The 13,598-nt window shown below is 35.9% G+C and overlaps 2 protein-coding genes and 1 non-coding gene across 5 annotated transcripts in view; 2 read left to right on the plus strand and 1 right to left on the minus strand.

Moving 5' to 3' along the window:
• Nucleotides 1-13,598, plus strand: part of DCP2 (decapping mRNA 2) — a 49,694-nt gene that overhangs the window by 24,222 nt on the left and 11,874 nt on the right. For 2 of the 3 annotated variants that reach the window (XM_049108839.1, XM_049108838.1), the window contains 5 exons: nt 7,972-8,124; nt 8,245-8,357; nt 8,463-8,570; nt 10,506-10,641; nt 12,941-13,072. In XM_049108839.1, coding sequence (XP_048964796.1) covers nt 7,972-8,124; nt 8,245-8,357; nt 8,463-8,570; nt 10,506-10,641; nt 12,941-13,072 — 642 coding nt within the window. The remainder of the gene's footprint in view (nt 1-7,971; nt 8,125-8,244; nt 8,358-8,462; nt 8,571-10,505; nt 10,642-12,940; nt 13,073-13,598) is intronic. The other variant, XM_025435394.3, reaches the window with a different exon arrangement.
• MCC (MCC regulator of WNT signaling pathway) overlaps nt 9,891-13,598 on the minus strand; it is a 305,067-nt gene continuing 301,359 nt past the window's right edge. The window contains exon 19 of the transcript XR_003131184.3: nt 9,891-10,584. The gene's annotated coding sequence lies outside the window, so the exon portion shown is untranslated. The remainder of the gene's footprint in view (nt 10,585-13,598) is intronic.
• LOC112652085 (U6 spliceosomal RNA) lies at nt 11,400-11,507 on the plus strand. Its single transcript, XR_003131237.1, has one exon. It is a non-coding gene; the product is annotated as a U6 spliceosomal RNA (small nuclear RNA).

The following is a 13,598-nucleotide window of genomic DNA, read 5'->3' on the forward strand; positions in this document are numbered from 1 at the left end:
AATTTGGTTTGTTATAATTAGGTTAATGTTATTATTTCATTAAATATGGCCATCCAGGGGTGTTTTGTTGTAGCAGAACTGACCTATCTTAAAAGGGCTATATATGTGGGCTGAACTGAAAGAAGCAGTGGCAAATAGCCTTATCAGGGACAAGGTATGGATAATTGTCAATAGAAAGCTTAGCACCATCTTAATTAGTAGTTTCTAATCTTTGACCTTTTGGTTCACCTTTGTTAATTGGGGTCTGATTACTTTTATTCAGTAAAGTAGTAGCTTTAGGACAAAGATGTGAAAAATGTTTTCGATATTGTTGAAAGGTTGTATTAGGACAACCTCAGTATACTTTTATTGTTAGTTGTGAAGCACCAGTTGTTGCATAAGCAAATGATACTTGGCAGTTCATTTGCATTTTTAGGATTTCATTTTGTTGCTTATTATTTAGCAAAACGATATATTTTATTGTAATGAAACTGACTTTAAATATGCATTTATGTGATTTAACCTTGATAGGATTTGTATGGCGGAACTTGGTAGATTTCTTGTATCTCTTCCTATAGGTTTATAAAGAACATAAGATAATAGGCAGAAAATTTCACTATCTGTGCTGGTGCTTTTTGGATAGCACAGTGTTTAATCTTAACTTAGGGACTTTTATCTGATACCATTTGAGAAGTTAATGCTATTCTGTGTGCCAGGAAAATGAAGTATTATAATACAAGAATGGATTTGATTCACAGAAGATGGTATTAACATTTTTGTCTTTGGTATCTTTATATGTAAGTGAGTTACTAAAAACTTTCCCTAGTAAGTATGAGAATGGATTCTTAACTTTAGAGGCAAATCAATTATTAAAACATTTTACTTATTTGAGAGGAGCATGAAAGACAGCAGAGGGTACAGATGGTGGGGGTGCGGGGGGCAGAGGGAGAGAGAACCAGAATCCCCACTAAGCAGGGAGCCTGATGTGGGGCTTGATCCCAGGATCCTGAGATAATGACCTGAGCCAAGGCAGATGCTTGACCGACTGAGCCACCCAAGGTGTGGCCCAGTTTTTATTTTATTATTTTAAAAAGATTATTTATTTTAGAAGAGAGAGAGAGGGGGAGAGCACGGGAACAGGGGGAGGGCAGAGGGAGAAAGAGAGAATCCCAGGCAGACTCCTGCCAAATGTGGAGCCTCTTGCAGGGCTCTATATGACAACCCTGAGATCATGACCTGAGCCAAAATCAAGAGTCAGATGCTTGACTGAATGAGCTACCCAGGCACCTCTAAAGATTTATTTATATATTTAGAGAGAGAGAGTGGGAGAGTGCACACCTGCGTGTGCACAAGTGAGCACATGAAGGGAGGCAGAGGGAGAGAGCATCTTAGACTGAGCTGTGCGTGGAACCTCACACAGGATTTGATCTCACTATCCTGAGATCACAACCAGAGCCAAAACCAAGAGTCACACGCTTAACCAACTGTACCACTGAGGCATCATTTGGTTTTTATTATTATCGCTGAATAATTTAGGAGTAAATTGTAGACATAATGCATCTTAAGCCCTAAATGCTTCTGCATGTAAATTTTAAGAGCTAATAAGTTCTCTTACGTAATCACAGTGTGATTATCGAATTCAGGATTTTAATATCAATAGGTATTATCTAATGGGCAATTAATGTTCAGATTTACTAAGCGCCCCATTATGGTCCTTTTCAACAATTCCAGCCCCCTTCCCCATCCAGGATTCTATTCCAGGCTCAGGCATTGTGTTTACATTTAATTACTACATATCTTCAGTCTCCTTTAATTTGAGAATGTTCCTCAGTCTTTCATTAATACTTAATTTATTAAGCCTGTTTTTAGTTAGATACTATTTGTAACACAAAGTTAACAGGATTTGCTCACAAGGAACTTAGATTATACTGTTTACTTTCAGCATAGTTTCTCACTTACAGACTTACACGACTAGGTATGTATACTTATTTCTGATTATAAATACTATTCAAGGAAGGAAACTAATCTGAACAATTTAATAATTTTTATATATGTATATATCTGTGAAACCACCACCCAGATCAAGATAGAGAATATTGTCAGCACTTGCTATTGCCAGGGGTTTTCTGGAGGGTTGTACCAATGTACATTCCTAACTACCTACATATGAGAGTTCTAGTTATCCCGGCCTCCATGAGAAATAGTTTTATCCCATGTTTATGGATTAGAATTAATATTGTTAAAATGTTAATACTAGTAAAAGCCATCTATAAATTCTGTGCAATCTGTATCAAGATTCCAGTGGCATTTTTTTTTTAATAGAAACAGGAAAAAACAGTCCTACAGTTCGTTCAGAACCATAAAAGATCCTGAATAACCAACACAATCCTGGAAGAACAGAGAGGGGAGTCATCACACTTATGATTTCAAGCTATACTATAAGACTTTGGTCATCAACACAGTATGGTACTGACTTAAAAACAGAAGAATGGATCAGTGAAACAGAATTGAGAGCCCAGAAATCAACTCAAGCATGTAAGGTCAACTAATAATTGACAAAGAGACCAGAAAATACAAGAAAGATGGTCTCTTCAGTAAATGGTGCTGGGAAAATCAGACATTGACCAAAAAATGAAATTAGACCTCTTTCTTATACCACTCATAAAAATTAACTTGAAATGGATGAAAGACTTAAATGTAATAAATGTAAGACCTAAAATCACAAAACTTCTAGAAGGAGACAAAGGAAAAAGCTCGTGGACATGTGTCTTAGCAATAATTTTTTGCATGTGATGCCAAAAGCACAAGCAATAAAATAAACAAGTGAGACTACATCAGACTGAAAAGCTAGAGCAAAAGAAAGCATCAACAAAATAAAAAGCCTACAGAATGGAAAAAAATATTTGCAAACTATATATATATATATATGATAAGGGGTTAATGCCCAAAATATTTAAGGAACTTCTAGACAGTGCTGGGTGACAGGCACTGAAGAGGGCACTTGACGGGATGAGCACTGGGTGTTATATGTTGGCAAATCGAACTCCAATAAATATATATATTTTATATTTTATTATATATATCTATAATATGTCATTGATATACATATATGTATACACATATATGTATATCAATATTCCTAATAATCCAATTAAAAATGAACAAAAGACCAGAATAGACATTTTCCCAAAGAAGATACACAAATGACCAGCAAGTACATGAAAAGATATTCAACATCACTAGTCATTAGGGAAATTGCAAATCAAAACCACAGTGAGAGGGAAAAAAACCCAATAAGCTATCACCTCACACCTGTTAGAATGGCCATTATCAAAAAGATCAGAAAGGACCAGTGTGCGAGGATGTGGAGAAAAGGGAACCCTTTTGTACTGGTGGTGAGATTGATTGCAAACTGATATGCTCACTGTGGAAAACAGTATGGATGTTTCTCAAAAAATAGAACTACTATGTGATCCAGCATTCCACTTCTGGCAATGTATTCAAAGGAAACTAAAACTCTAATTTGAAAAAATACTGTACTCCATGATCATAGTGTTATTTACAGTAGCTAAGAAATGGAAACAACCTAAGTGTCCGTTGACAGGTAAATGGATAAAGAAGTTGTAGGGTGTGTGTGTATATATATAGATACCTGCACAAAAATGGTATTATTCGGCCATTAAATAAGGAAATCCTGCCATTTGTACAACATACATGGACCTTGAGGGCATTGTGTTAAGTGAAATAAGTCAGAGAAAGACAAATACTGTATGATCTCAGTTACATGTGGAATTTGAAAAGAAAAAATAAAGCAGTCCCAGAAAAAGAGATCAGATTTGTTCCCAGAAGTGAGGGGATGGGGATAGGGAGAATTGAAGAACACTGTCAAAAGGTACAAACTTTGTAGCTCAGCTACAAAGTACAAAATGGAAGTTTGAAGTTTGTACTTTCCGTTACAGTTAAGTACTAGGGATGTAATATACAGCATGATGACTCCAGGTAACCACTGCTGTATGATATATATGTTTGCTAAGGGAGAGTAGATCTTAAGAGTTCTCATCACAAGGAAAAAAATGTTCTGCTTTTTCTTTTTATTGTATCTATATGAGGCAATAATCGCTAACTAAAGGTGGTAATCATTTAACAATATATGTAAGTCGAACCATTCTGCTGTATGCTTTAAGCTTATGCAGTAGTATATGTCAATTATATCTCCATAAATGTACAATTTTTTTTAAAGATTTTATTTATTTATTTATTTATGAGAGACACAGAAAGAGAGAAGTAGAGACACAGGCAGAGGGAGAATCAGGCTCTATGCAGGGAGCCCGATGTGGAACTTCATCCCAGGTCTCCAGGATCACGCCCTGAGCTGATGGCAGGTGCTAAACTGCTGAGCCACCCAGACATCCCAACGTACAAAAAAATCTTATGTCATTTGACAGTATATACAAATATCAAATCATTGTATCGTAATTTTGAAACTAATGTTATTCATTAATTATATCTCGCTTTAAAAAATTTAGCCATTTTGCTGGGAATGTAATGCTTTATCATTGTATTTTTCTTTTTTTTTTTTTTGTATTTTTCATTTTCCTGAAGCTTAATGATGTTGAGCACATTGTCATGTTCTTTTTTTTTTTTTTTTTTTTAAAGACTTTATTTATTTATGATAGTCACAGAGAGAGAGAGAGAGGCAGAGACACAGGCAGAGGGAGAAGCAGGCTCCATGCACCGGGAGCCTGACGTGGGATTCGATCCTGCGTCTCCAGGATTGCGCCCTGGGCCAAAGGCAGGCACCAAACCGCTGCGCCACCCAGGGATCCCACATTGTCATGTTCTTATTGGCCATTTAAATGTCTTCTTTATTAAGTACCCACTTATATGTTATCTGCTTTTTAAAAGTTGGGCTACTTATTTTATTTTTATAAAGATTTTTATTCATTTGAGAGAGAGAACGTGCGCAAGCACGAATGGGGTGAGGGCAGAGGGAGAAGCAGACATCCTGTTGGGCAGGTAGTCTGATGTGGGGCTCCGGGATCATGACCTGAGCTGAAAGATGCTGCCCTGGTTACTTGTTGATGCATAGGACTTTCTCATATATTTTAGATTGTATTGTGAATGTCTTCTGGTTGAAGTCTTCCCTTTGATGAAGAAGACAAGTTTCAAAAAAAAAATACCACCAGTTTCATGTATCATTGATGTGCAAACATTTGGTTTTCCAGTCTTTTTTTTTAAGTGCCCCTGTCTTGTTATACCTATAAGTCTAATATCCATCAAAGTTGATTTTTAATCAAAAATATTTTTAAACTCTGTCTCAAGCAGTAGAGTAGACCTTTGTTTTAAGTAAAAGGAAAACTGAAGCATCTGGATTTTGCTTTAATGGGAACATCAGATAGCATATATGCATTGTGAAATAAATCCACATGATTGATGATTTTAATTATATTGTCTTGTGTATATAAATATTAAGATTTGGAGAGATGTGAAACCATGACATCTGTCACTGAGCTTCAGAATATTATTCTGGGAAAGATACATAGTTTTGCTGTGTTTGAATGTCATTGATCACATTTAATAGATTGTTTCTGTGTTTTCCTACAATACCAGATGTTAGATATAAAGAAACAGAACTAGAGAACTCCTTTTTTCAGTATCACATATGTACTTAGGTACCCAGTCTGACATTTCCAGAAGGAGGAAATACAACTAATGTTTCTCCTTTTCTATATACCAAGAACATTTTTCAAGTGAGTATATTCACCTAGTTTTTGTTGTTGTTGTTTTAATGAGGAACAGGAGGTTTAGCATACTTAGGAATTTACAGAAATGGTGACAGAAATGAGTTGGGTGTTGTGGAGGAGCTTAAGTTGAAAGTCCTAGACTATACATGTCTGAGAGAAGGATAGCTATGCCTTTTTTGAGGAATGTGGAAAGAGGTATATGAGCTGACAAAGAGGGAAGAGACAAATGAGTAGAATTAGTTCCTTCACACCTATATCAAGAGATTCAGGCCTGTCCATGTGTTTTAACATCTTCTGTCCCACTGGTTGGTTAGGAGGTGCTGAAACCAGAGGAAAGGAGAGCAGCTTCAGGGTAAAAGATCCACAGTGGGTTCTAGCTACTGAGCATTCAAAGCCTTTTTGATTGGTGGGGATGAAGTGGGGAAGAAGTAGAGAAGGGCTTTGTCAGAATAATACAAATGTTATTTGAGGGAGAACTTTAAGGCCAGAAGAGACCAGTGGTTTTTTATTTTATACAGAAGCCTTTATACAGCCTATAAAAAGCCTGGGTTTTTTATACAGAAGCCCAGTATGTTAATCAGAGTGGTTTCTCTGGTTGAGGGAAGAGGTAAAGATGAGATGTAACATCAGTTCTTGGAATTTATGTTCTCCCAGTTCCTCCTCTGACCCTGGGGCACTGCTGAGGGAAGGCCATTTTAGAACCCATGAGTCTGTTTTACTAGTTTTCAGTTCTTTTCCATTCACCTCCCTGCGACCCAGGGGGTTGTATCTGTACTTTTGGAATCTGTCCGTTTAAATGTTAGCATTAATCACAGTCAGTTTTCATGTTTGAGAAACAGTTTTATTTGCATAAGACAATTTTTAGTGTGTAGCTTGATTTACACGTAGATTTGTAGATGGCCGTGAATAATATCCATATGTGGTCCCAGTGGTGTACTTTGCACAGACTGGGAACTGCTGCTGTATTCTAACATTGTAAGAGTTCCAGAATCAATTACAATGTATGTGTGTGTTGGAAGGGGAGTGGCATTCCTCAGACCAGCAAGCAATTGTCAGACATTGGATGGGTGCCCTACAATTCAACTCAATTCTGACTCTACCTGGAAATGGCATCAGATTCCACAGGTTAAGGGCTCTCAGACCTACAAGACTGCCATTTATTTCAGATGACGTTGCAAGTCCAGGTTGTCATCTGTGCTTCTAACCTAGATTCCAAAGACCTCTTCTTTTTGGGTTTGATTAATTCACTAGAGTGGTTCTCAGAACTGAGAGAAACATTTTACATACTTGATCGCAGGTGTATTTAAAAGGATCTATGGGGCAGCCCAGGTGGCTCAGCAGTTTAACACCACCTTCAGCCCAGGGCGTGATCCTGGAGACCCGGGATCAAGTCCCACGTCAGGTTCTCTGCGCGAAGTCTGCTTCTCCCTTTGCCTGTGTCTCTGCCTCTCTCTCTCTCTGTGTGTCTCTCATGAATAAATAAATAAAATCTTACAAAAAATAATAATAAAAAAAGAAGATCTATAACTCAAGAACACCCAGATGGAAAAGCTGCAGAGGGCATGATATGGGGAAAGGGTGTGAAACTTCTTTGTTGTCTCCTAGTGTACTACTTTTCCACAATTTCTGCATTCACCCACCTGGACGTTGTGTGTCTGTCCCCCACCCTTGGGTTTTTATGGAGGCTGCTTTATGTTAGGCAGGGTTGGTTGAATCATTGGGTGTTGATCATTGAGCTCAATCTCCAGCCTTTCCCCCCTTTGTGGAAGATGGGGGGGGGGGGGTAGGCGTTGAGGGTGGACTGAAAGTTCTAATCTTCTATTCCCTTGGTTGGTTGTCCTGGCAGTCAGCCACCCATATTTATGTGGGGTCCAAAAGTCACCTCAGTAATGCAACAAAAGAATACCTTGGTTGCTTTCATCCATTAGGAAATTCCAAGGGTTTTAGGAGCTTTGTACCAGAAAGGGGATGAAAATTAAATAATATGTATTCTTTTTGTAAATCACAGTGTCCCACATCTTCCTTCATTGAATAGGTGAAGAACTTAGGCTTAGATACATAAAAGGGTTTATCTGTAGTTGAACAGGTCAGAGCTAGAACTAGGTCCTAGAATATTCTGATTTCTTGCCCAATGTTTTCATGCCTTTAATTGCCTGGATATTTCTGAGTTTTTGCTTTGAAATAAATTTAATGTACTGGAGAGCTAACAGCAACAAATGAAAATCATCCAAATGTGTCAAATTTCCAGGTCTTTGAAGAAACTGGTTTTGATATCAAAGATTATATTTGTAAGGATGATTACATTGAACTTCGAATCAATGACCAGCTTGCTCGTTTGTACATCATTCCAGGAATTCCAAAAGACACAAAATTTAACCCGAAAACCAGAAGAGAAATTCGGGTATGTAATTGAAAGTATTTTCAGATTGCTGGATAGTATCCCAATTGAGTGAAGTAGGAGATTGCTTTTAGAAACTCTTTGATGATAATTAACTAAATGAATTATTTTCTTGTGTCTCAGAACATTGAGTGGTTCTCCATTGAGAAATTGCCCTGTCATAGAAATGATATGACCCCAAAATCCAAACTTGGTTTGGCACCTAACAAATTTTTTATGGCCATTCCCTTTATCAGGTATGATCCTATTTCTTAAAATACAAAACTAACCTTCATAATTCTGATAGTTTTTTTTTTTTTATGTAGCCGAGTGTTAAGAGTGAATTCTTAATGTTTCCATAGGCCTTTAAGGGACTGGCTTTCACGGAGATTTGGAGATTCCTCAGACAGTGACAATGGATTTTCCTCAGTTGGTAGTACACCAGCTAAACCCACTGTGGAAAAATTGAGGTAAAGAAATATATTCATAGGATTCCTACTTTCTGATAGTTTTTAATGCAGTAGTAGCATTTTGCTTCTAAAGTTTAGAGAGGCGTTAGATTCCTTTTTGGAATTATTTTGTTACTGGTCTTAAGATAATAGAAATTTTTTTTTAAGGGTTTTTGATGAGATGAAAAGGTTAATTGAAATTGGAAAGGAGCTTCAGGCACATTTTTAAAATAGTATACACAAGAGGGTACCAACTTTTTAGATGGGTTGATAGAACATGAGGAAAAGAAAAAAATCTGCCTCTGTGCATGTTGCTACTGTTCTGTTCTCATATCCTGCTTTAGGGACAGTTGAGTCTCCGAAGATCCTTGAGTGGAGGATATATTGAGGTCTGTTTTTGTGTAGGGTAGATGAGGAATGCTGATGTATAATTTGTTCAGAAAGATAGAACTATGAAGACTTGGGCTTGCTTCTTTTCTTTCCCTAACAAAGACTTGTTGGTTGTATTGTAAAAAATGACTGTTACATGGACAGTAACCACAAAGAACATTTTCTTGGTTGGAACTTAATTATATCCAAATCATAATTATAGAGTAGGCTGAGTAATTTTGTTTATAAGCATATATATTTGTAATAAGCTTGGTAGAACTTTGTATATGTTAGGCTCAGAGGGAGTTGCATTTTACATTTACTTTAATATAGATGTTCTGATTATATCTGAGGGCTTCAAAAATTAAACAGGAACAAACAATATCTACAATCAGTATTTTTTTAAAATACATCGGGAATATTCCATCCTAATTGGGTTTTATGAGGACAGGAGCTTGGACTAAATGCCTCAAGGGTTATTTCCACCTTTCGGAACCTGTAATTATAATCATCAAATTATATACTACTAGACATAAACGAAACAGTATAGGAAAAGTAAATAGGAGTGTAGCTAAGATTAAAAAGAACTGTAACTACTAAAACATTATGAAATAGTGATAGTGTTTAGGAAAAAAAAATTGTCTTGACTTTTCATGTTTGGAAGGCTTTGTCCACCATAGTGTGCTATATGATGTCCATATCTTTTAGTCCTAGGCTTTGTAGTCCTGGAGAGAGGAGTTAGGATGTAATGAAGCAATTTTAACCAAATTTCAGGTTTCTTAGGCAGGATGGTGTTTTTAGCATATAGACTAATGTCTGTGATATGTTGGAGGAAATACCTGAATTTTGTCTCAAGAAAATAGGCATGCTGCAATTTTATTATAATTTTTAAATGGGAAAGGAGAACTCTGAAATAATCACTGTAGTACAGTTCTTTGGATCAATGACTCTGGACTGTATTATAAATGTAAGTAGTACTATAAAATGTTCTTTATTAGAAACTTTATTGTACTATGTGAGTACAACCATTTACAATCAAAATCTTTCACATGAGAATTTGAGACCAGACTTTAAAATTTGCTCGTCTATTTTCTTGGGCCCCTTAATTTTTTGCTTTAGAATATAGCTTAAATTTTCAGATCTTCCTCTAGAATGGAAGGGATCCATAACCAACGTGTGCAGGATCAAATTCTATATTTTAAACATCTTGGCGAGAATGCGTTGTCTCTCCTAGTAAGAAGGAATAGCCACGTGTGTTTGTTTCAACTCAATTTAGAATTATTTCCTTCTGATTTTTAAAGGTATAATTACTAATAGGGAGGGGGTAATATGGATAACTTAGAAAAATTTGGGGTTAAAAATAACACTTAACCAATCAAGAAATAGTGAACACCAGGCACTCTTCTGGATGCTGAGGATAAGGAGGTAAGAATCCCAACTCTTATGGAACTTGTAGTCCACTGTGGAGAGATAGAGATTAAATAAGAAAGTAAAGTTTGTGATCTATAAGATAAACTATCAAAGTGTTAGAAGAAGTTTAAGTGAAAATTTTGTGATCTGATTTTTATTTTTTAAATCTTGGTATAGTCGAACCAAATTCCGCCACAGTCAGCAGTTATTTCCTGAAGGTTCTCCTGGTGACCAGTGGGTAAAGTACAGGCAGCCACTGCAACAAAAGCCATATAATAATCATTCTGAAATGTCTGACATTTTAAAAGCAAAGGTGAGTGATAATACATTTAAAGATTTTCATAACTTTAGATTTGACTTAGAAATGTATCTGAATTGAGGAATTGCAGACTAACAGTTACAGAGCTCTGAATTGTTGATCAAAGATTTCTGTGTTCCAAATTTGTGATTTGAAGCATGGTTAATTAAGACTTCTTAACCTTTACAGTTTTGGTATAAATCCAGTGTAGTAAGAAATAAAAATTAGCATCTGACTTTGGTATATATGCCATCAGTGAAAGGTTTATTATTGTGTTGTAATCTAGTGTGTGATTATGCCACACTTCATCCATTCTACTTTTAATGGACATTTCAATTGTTTCCAGTTTTGAGCTTTTTACAAACAGTTCTCCTGTGGATATTTCTGTATGTATTTTGATGAGCATACACCATTGTTTTGTGTATAGGACTTTTTGGATCAGTGGATATGCTGTGTTCTTCAGTATATGCTGCAAACAATGTTCTCAAGTTATCCCAACAAAAAATATGAGAGCTACAGTTATTCCACATCCTTACTAATTCTTGGCATTATTTGTCTTTATCATTTTAGCCATCCATTTGGGTGCCACTCTTGTTTTCATTCTTTTAAAAAAATATACTGGTTTCATCAAAATTACAAACTTTTGTACATCAGAGAGCATTCTTAAAGAGTGAGAAGATAACCCATAGAATGAGAGAATATATTTGGAAATCACATATCAAATGTGAGATTAATATCCAGAATTTCTCTAATTCAACAAAAAACCGCAATTAGTCCTTTTTTTCAGCAGCACGTAGACTAAAATTCGAATGATATAGAGAAGATTAGCATGGCCCCTGCACAAGGATGACAAGCAAATGTGTGAACAAAAACCCAATTAAAAAAATGAGCAAACAACTTGAATAGACATTTCCCCAAAGAAGATATTCAGTGGCCAATAAACACACAAAAAATCTCAACATCTTTAGTCATTAGAAAAATACAAATCAAAACCACACTGAGATACTGCTTCATATCCACTAGGAAAGCTGTAATTAAAAAGAAAAAAGGAAAGTCTCAGGTGTTGACAATAATGTGGAGAAATTAGAATCCTTATGCATTTTTGATGGGCATGTAAATGGTACAGCTACCATGGAAAATAGGTTGGTGTTTCCTAAAAAAGTTAAATTCAGAATTATCATATGATCTGGCAATTTTATTTCCTGGGTTATATACCTCACAAAATTTGAAAATAAGGACTCAACCAGATAACTAGTATACCAGTGTTCAAAGTGGCATTATTCACAATAGCCAAAAGGTGGAAACAGCCTATATGTCTGTCAACAGATTAGTGGATGAACAAAATATACATACAGAGTTTTATTAGTCATAAAAAGGAATGAAATTGTGATACACACACGCTGTTATATGGTCTTTGAACCTTGGACACATGCTACGTGAAATAAGTCACACATGATGGACAAATTATATTTGGTACCTAATAGACAAATTTAGAGACAAATTAACTTGAGATTACTAAAGTTGAGGGACAGGGAATACAGAGTTATTTAATGGGCATAAAGTTCCTGTTTGGTTTGATGAAAAACATTCTGGAGATGGATACTGGTGGTGGCTGTACAACATTGTGACTATACTTACTGCCACTGACTTGTATGTTTAAAAGTTATGATGGTAAACTCTATTTATTGTACCATACTAAAAAAATACCAGGAAGAGCAGAATGAATGAAACTGAATTAGAAGTATGTGATATCATGCATTTCTGTAAACCTATTTCTTTATTATTTAAATTTTTTTATTGGAGTCTATTTTACAATGTTACATTAGTTTTAGGTGTACATCATAGTGATTCACCATCTCTGTATGTTATGCTGTGCTCACCACAAGTGTAGTTCCACTTGTTCCACTTGTATGGCACCATACAACCACCATATAATGCTATTACAATGTGATTGACTATATTCCCTACGGCTGTGCCTTTTATTCTTGTGACTTACTTATTCCATAACTAGAAGCCTCTATCTCCCACTCTCCTTCATCCATTTTGCCCATTTCCCCCTCTGGCAACCATCAGTTTGTTTTCTGTTCCTAACCAATTATTTAAGTTAGCTTATTGTTGGGGCACCTGGCAGGCTCAGTTAGAAGAGTGCAACTCCTGATCTCTGGACTTGAGTCCGAGCCCCACATTGAAATAAAAACTTAAAAAAAAAAAGTGTTTCGTTTTCAGGCTATTTTAGGAACTGCCTTTTTTTTTTTTTTTTTTTTTTTAAAAGGTGAATAGACACCAGGACAGTTTTTTTTTTTTTTTTTTTAAGATTTTATTTATTCATGAGAGACACAGAGAGAGAGAAAGGCAGAGACACAGGCAGAGGGAGAAGCAGGCTCCATGCAGGGAGCCCGACGTGGGACTCGATCCCGGGTCTCCAGAATCACGCTCTGGACTGAAGGTGGCACTAAACCACTGAGCCACTCTGGCTGCCCTATTTTAGGAACTGCTTAGCTTTTTCTGTAGGTAGATAGAGTATAAACAAATGCATTTTGATATTCTTAAAAGTACAAAATAATAATTATTTATATTGTTTTAGTCCTCTTAACTAGCTGTCCCTTTAAGACCATTAGGGACAAAGTAATGTTTAAAAACTTTATTTTTTAAGTTAAACCTAGATTTTGGGGGGAATGATAAGAAAATTAACGTTAAATCATACAATTATAAAATGTCAACTACTTCATGTTTAGGCTTTAGATCTAACTTTAGGGATAATGGCCTAAGTTTTTAAAATACCAATCTTTATTTTGTATAAAAGGTTATTAATTTAAAAATACTCACTTGTTTATTATAAATTTAAAGCAGATTTTAGGATAACAGTTGATCACTATCTGCTACATATTTCTTGTTTTAAAAAATGGCCAGTGTGCCTTCGCATTCCACCTCAGAGGGTTGTTTATGATGGTCGCATAAGGTTTTCAAACTTG

This window comes from Canis lupus, chromosome 4 (genome assembly GCF_003254725.2).
Source record: "Canis lupus dingo isolate Sandy chromosome 4, ASM325472v2, whole genome shotgun sequence".
NCBI lineage: Eukaryota > Metazoa > Chordata > Mammalia > Carnivora > Canidae > Canis > Canis lupus.